The sequence below is a fragment of the Engystomops pustulosus genome, chromosome 8, assembly GCF_040894005.1.
Source record: "Engystomops pustulosus chromosome 8, aEngPut4.maternal, whole genome shotgun sequence".
In the NCBI taxonomy this organism is placed as follows: domain Eukaryota; kingdom Metazoa; phylum Chordata; class Amphibia; order Anura; family Leptodactylidae; genus Engystomops; species Engystomops pustulosus.
This window is the reverse complement of record NC_092418.1, coordinates 72,717,955-72,724,507: the sequence shown is the minus strand read 5'-3', so window position 1 is coordinate 72,724,507 and position 6,553 is coordinate 72,717,955. Positions and strand designations below refer to the sequence as shown.

Here is a 6,553-nt window from a genome sequence, read left to right as displayed (position 1 = left end):
GATCATGTAATTTTTTATACACTGCCTGAAGAAGGTCCGGGTACCGGACCGAAACGCGTCGCAACAGTGCATTTTATTATTTTATATAATAAATATTTACTGATATCTAAATATCGGGTGTCCAGAAGATCCTTGAGCGCTCGAGTCTGCGTGATTGTGGAAATATCAGGTTGCTATCTACATTGGAAATACCATCCCCGGTGACCCTGGAACACGGAGGACGGGCTTCAATCCACTATCGAGCTGCCAGGACACACAGGACCATAAGGATGACATGCTATTATTGATCACGAAATAGGTGAGAGTCCATTCGGACAAACTTTTTATTCACACGTGCTTGCCGATGATAATACACTAGGAGAGCGCTCCTGTCTCCTTCTCTCTTGTTCTCTCTCCTATTCTCTTGGAGGGAAATTGCATTGAGTGCATGATCCACTCTACTCCCAGGTTTTCTACAATTTTCCAAAATGGTATCTATGAAAACATCAGCTTGTCTTGCAAAAAATGAGTGTTCCCATGGCAAAACTTTAGGGCAGCTTGAAGGCATCTTAAAGAAAAACCGCTTCTGTTTTTATATTCTGCAAAATCGAAACTGTTTCAGTGATTGTTTTTTATAGATAATACTTCTTTTTTTTAAAGACAATGAATTTTCATTGTGCTTTATACCTGTTTGTGGTGTCCGGTAAAGTTCTGTAAACTTTCATTTAACTGTAGTTACTTGTGTTCTGCAAAAGTGGACTCCTGCAAAGTTATTCTGTATAAATCCTAATAATAGTAGATGTTTATTTGGATATAACCACCATAATATTACAGTATTGTAGTTAAAATGAATCACAACACACTAAAATAGTTCAGTTCTCTTCTGTATAAAGAACATGCATGGAAATAAAATGTATGCATCAGTATTTACCAAGTGATTGCACCAATTCACTGCTGGTATTTCCACACATCCCTGAGGGCTCCTGATCTCCTCTGCTTGCTACCAAGGTAACACCAGAAACAATCTCTTTTAACAATGAGCAGCAGTGAAGAGTTTCAGAAAACGACTTGGGACAGTGCAGTCTATGGCAACCAGTGCCGGGCAGACAACACAAACAGTGCAAGCAATGGGCGGGACTGCAAATCCTTACACAAATCTCTTCTAATATACAGAACCAGTTCTTTGGCTACAAAGTAATAACCGGATAATTTTATGTAATCCCCAATCTATCTCTCAGGATTTAAGAAGAGGAGGAGACAATTTCATCATTGAGAGCCAGCAGCCCGGGCATGTGAGAGTACAGGGCTTTGGGATGTCCACCGTCATTGGGGGTCTGCCATGAAAGATGTCAACCTTGTCACTGCTGAGCCGTGGGAATGCCCAGGTGGTCAAAACCACTCAAGAGAAGCTAGTGGTACATTATGAGCCAGAGGTAAGATGTTTGTTTTGGGAGAAATGGATATATATTGAAAGTTCAATATAGATATATCTGTTAGTATTGACTATAACAATGATTAAAAAACAGATCCATTTTACATCTATATGCTGGTAAAAGCAAAATGGTTCATGTTTTTCCTTTACTTAAATTGGTCCCCATGACTTTAACAGGGTTCCAATGTTGCTAGGCAGATTTTTCTTTGGGTTCTATTAATGTATTTTATTTCTTTTTCAATTAAAAGGGAAGTAGCTTCATAAAAAGTAGTCATGACCTAAGCTCCAGAAATGCTTGCTTCCTTTTTTTAAATAAAGAAATCTTCCTATACATAAACATGTTTTCCATAAAGGTTAGGTTAAAAATTTGCAAATTTAAGCTTATTTATAAGGACTGGTTTACAACCCTAATATATCCCAATTTGTGGCGCAAATTGTATTTACCCTTCACACCACCACCACGACAAGTGGGCGTCAATTGGGGGTAAAGGGGGGCCATTCAGGCCAAGATGGGCACAGCTTAAAGCAAAATTGTAAAATGGACACAGCAGTTTTCATCTTTAAAATAGTTGCAATTCTTGGTGCAAAGCATGGAATTTCAACTATTTCCCCATATGACAACTCCATGCCAAGTGGTGCTGAAGGGGCATGAAGGGGGCCGTCCCTTGCCGTGGAGTTTGACGGCACAGGCTTTTCCAACCATGCATCCATGCCTCGGATCGCAGGCACACCCGTACCCCTCTCCGTGGTGCTGCCCTGTCCCCTGGCCCGCACTCACCTCTACACGCTCCTGATCCCATCCCGGCTAGGCCGCGCATGACCCCGCTCCCTAGGGCACGCGGGCACTCCGGCACAAGTAGATTTAAAGGGCACACTGCTGATTGGTGCTGCCCACTTCCAGGTTTTTCTTAAAAGCCTCCTCACATCAACCCCCACCAGAGCTACCAACCTTAGCGAAAGCTTCCTATGTGTGTTCCCTATTCTCCTGCGTTGATGTCCTGTTGTGACCCCGGATCTGACCCTGACGTTGTTCCTGTTCTGCCAGTTTTGACCTTCTGTTCCGTTCCTCTGCTGCCTGAATTGAACTCCTGCCCGCTCCTGACAACAAGATTGCCCGCTGGATTGGTACTTCTACCTTGGCTGCCACCGTGGACTAGTCACACCTGTGGAACGACCTGGTGGCACCATGCCGCAGCAAGACCATCCTGCTTTGTGGCGGGCTCTGGTGAAAACCGGGTGCCACTTAAATTCCGGTCCCAGGTGTCGGCTAGTACCATCTCCCGCGGTGGTCCAGGGGGTCGGCTGACCCTGAGTCCTGACACTGGCTACTACCATTAAGACTATTGGCTACTCTGGGGGACACTGTAACAATTGGCTGCTGTGGGGGGCACTGTTGCTATTCATTACTGTAGCAGCACATACTAGTCTCTAGTTAATTAAACATTTCTATTCTATTTGTTCAGCTTAGTGGTTGCCATCAAATGGCTGATTGTAATGGTAATACTGTATAAATTTAACAACTAAATAGTTCAATTAAAAAAAGCAAGTTAAAAAATAACTTTAATGCAACCAATAGGCTCATGTGGCCCCTGGTGAAAATAAGTTTGACAGCCCTGCTGTGGACCGACAGTTCACAGTGATCACATTAGACTGCAGACTTACCACAGGTAATGATATCACAAGACTGCGGACTGTGGGGTTGTGGTGATTACAAGACTGAGGACTGACCCTAAATAGTGATTACTCTAGACTTAGGACTGATATTGGGAATCATTTACATTAGGCTGCATACTGATTTGATGTGGTCTATAAGACACAGATTTTCAGAATCGCATGGTAAAGCAGGGAGATATTGGCTTCTGTCTCTGACATTCTGTAAAATTGGCACAACTTGACTGGGACCCAACTTAAATTTGTTTACCCCCATGAGCTGAATCCCCCCTATACCACTGATGCTCAGGCTTCAACCCCCTCCCAACTTGCGCCATATTAGTACAGCGCGAGCCGAGTCCCGGTGCATGGAGAGGGCTGGTAAGTCTTTGCTACATATTGCAGTAAAGGCTTACCGGTAACACCCGCGATCGGTGCTAGCACCAATCGCGGGTGTTTTCCACGCTTAAAACTTCCAGGGCCATATCTCATCATGTTCTTTTGACACTTCTGTAAATAGAGTTTAAAAAGGGAAAATTAAGACTTTTCTCTAAAGTTTTCCATTTCCTGTATATTTGTCAGTGACAAATGACAGATATGTTCACAAGTTTGTGAAGGACGTTGCTTTGTGAGCGACTCAAGTGCTCCCAATTCTGATTGATTCTGGGTCCTTGTGGGGACAGATGAAACATTATAGACTTCACTTCCTTATCTGTAAACAAAGTGTGATTAATGAGATGAAAATAGGGCCCATTAGTTGTCCGATTTTGTGTCTGAAATCAGGACAGATCCTCACCAACACTTGGTGCAAGCTGGATAGTAGACAGCAGAGGTGAAAGCTATGTTGCAGACCAAAGAGCAGCCTTTTGGCGTACAAGTGGTTATTAAATTGTGCATGAACTAGTATATTTGAAATGTTCTCCATCATAAAAGTTGACTAGAGATGATTTTCCCAGACCAGTAATGACTTTACAGTGCATACACAGATAAATGTTTTATGTTTGATAAATGTTATCCAGTCAGTTGTATTAATAAGCCTTTTGCTGTCTTGGCCATATTTGCATCCCGCATGTCACCAGTATTTCAGTATTTCTGATCCATATGGTTGCAAACTAGGCCTGTCTGTTGCCTGTGATTTGCTCCTGTTTGCGGGATGCAAAGAACATGGTGCCTGGCACAAAAAATCCAACCCTCAGGTAACATGAGTGCAACCCTGTTTTTAATGCGCCCCTCAATGACTTCTATGTAGTTGACTGAGCTGCAAATACGGACAAGATTAGGACATGCCCCTCCTACACAAATTTTTTCTCCTGAAAATATTTTTGAGCAATAAAGAACTACTAAAATTAATAGTTGTTCTTAGTACGTAAAAAACTAAGAAATAATCTGTACATGAAAATCCCAGTTGGTAATGGATATAAGAAACAAGTCCAGTAAAAAAAAAGGGGGACATTTATAAGTGCTTCTACGCCAGTTTTCTGACATAGAAGCCCTGAAATTTATATTATTCTTGCGACTGCGCTACTTCCACACCAGCGGCGGAGCAGGCAAGGCATGTTTCTGCCCCATGCCTGCACACTTTCTAAAAGGCCACGAACATTCGATTGTGGGTTTTTATGTAAAACTAGTTTTGCCCACCAGGACGGCCTCCCAACAGATACATCAAGAGGTCTATGCCTCGTGCTTTATCCACTTTGACAGGGGGGGGGGGCGTGGCCTTTATCATATGATAAATTTGCATGGTAAATTCCCCCAATGTTCTTATAAAAATAAGAACTATGAGAAATCACCAAGTGTAATGTCAAAGTACCATCCAAGCTGCTATTTTTATTATTTATTTATTATTAGTCGCATGTATGTGGTATACCGTATATTTCTAAGCATCTTACCATTTAGTAGAGGAAAATGGGATCTGGCAAATCTGTTTAGCAAAGGAAGTTAACATAACCGCCATGATGTGTGAATAGTGAGAAGCTGTCATCCAGCAGCTGTGCTCTGACACCTGATATGTAGTCTGATGGTCACTTTAGCCTGTGTCTTTGATCCCATGGATGGGTAGAAGCCAAAGGTTTAACATTTTTTTCATATGTTACATCCTGGCTAGTAATGTAATCATGTTTCCAGAGGTTGGGTGATTCATTATACACGAATACTGTATGTGTGTTGCAGGGATTTAGAATATATTGAAATAATGAAGCTCACTGGCAGTATATAATGCCACCATGCAGAGGCAGCAATCCTGCAATCCAGTCTTATACCTGTCTGTACACTGTTGTGGACGTTATGCCTTGTACATATGAGTTATGAGTTGTACATATGATACTACATAAACCGTACAGATAATGGAGCAGATTTATAAAAAGTGTCCAAAGGTTAGACAGTGCAGAGTTAGACTAGACAGTCTTATTCTGCACCAGATTTATAAAAGTGTCTAATGCTGGATGATAAATCTGTCCTAGTATAAGACTCTCTAGCTGTCTGCACCTCCTATTAGTTGGCTTACTTTACGCCAGAAAATTTGGACACAACTCTGTCGGGTTAGCAGTATTACTGGCGCACACCCCCTTTTCTTAGACAACGCCTACGAATGTGGCCCCATTCTCCCACTCAATTTTAATTTCTATTTCTATAAAGGTAAAAGAAGTGGTCTGATTATGCCATCACCAAAACTTGTGCTTTGTTTTTATGCCTGATACGGCATGTGTCATCACACTGTATTTTTATTTCTCATTTTAGGACTATTTCAACTGGAAGTCCCGTCAAGATTTTCACATCAGACAATTTCTCGGCAGTAGATATACTTCCAACCACATTTGGGCAGTGCCAACTCACAAGACATTTAGCACAAGGAAGGGAGCATTGGTTCTCTATGCTGAGGATTTGGCATTGCCAGCATGGAATGTAGACCGGAGGGTAAAAAAAAGGCAACGTTACAAAAGGAAGAATTATCGGCTGGAGCTCAGCACGCTTCAAGATTTGACTGGAGCTATTTTATCCTATGGGAGAAAACAGGTAAATCTATCTAAAAGAACGATAACATGTAACTTGTAAAAATATATAGGTAAACAATAACAGCAGTTTTTTTGTAGTAGAAATATATTGTGCCAAACCATCACCACAACAGCCTCAGGCTACATTCACGCGGCTGTATGGGGGATGTATATACGCGCTATATATATGTACCCTGTAGACGGCAATGGGCGCACAATGTTGTACGCGAGCGGTACGGTTCGGCACACATGCTGCAATGTACTGTTCCGTACCTGGGAGTAAAATAGGACACGTCCTATCTTCCCCGGAATAAGGCGCTGTGCGCCATACATCGCTATGGACAGGGGCGGGGGTGAGCAGTGCTATAGTACGGCAGGCATACATTAGATGAAACATACTTCCAACTGATAACAGAAAACCTAATTATGCACCTGGATTATTAATCGAGTATAATTTAGATACTATAAAGCAGAATCATATGGGCACTTTCTGTAAGTACTA

General features: G+C 42.1%; 1 protein-coding gene across 4 annotated transcripts in view; it reads left to right on the top strand.

Annotated features, from left to right (window-relative positions):
* The first annotated feature begins 1,052 nt into the window (after window positions 1-1,052).
* The window catches only part of KIAA2012 (KIAA2012 ortholog), an 85,006-nt gene continuing 79,505 nt past the window's right edge, over window positions 1,053-6,553 (top strand). For 3 of the 4 annotated variants that reach the window (XM_072121209.1, XM_072121208.1, XM_072121207.1), the window contains exons 1-2: window positions 1,053-1,412; window positions 5,798-6,073. In XM_072121209.1, the coding sequence (XP_071977310.1) occupies window positions 1,326-1,412; window positions 5,798-6,073 (363 nt within the window). In that variant the 5' untranslated portion in view covers window positions 1,053-1,325. The remainder of the gene's footprint in view (window positions 1,413-5,797; window positions 6,074-6,553) is intronic. The other variant, XM_072121211.1, reaches the window with a different exon arrangement.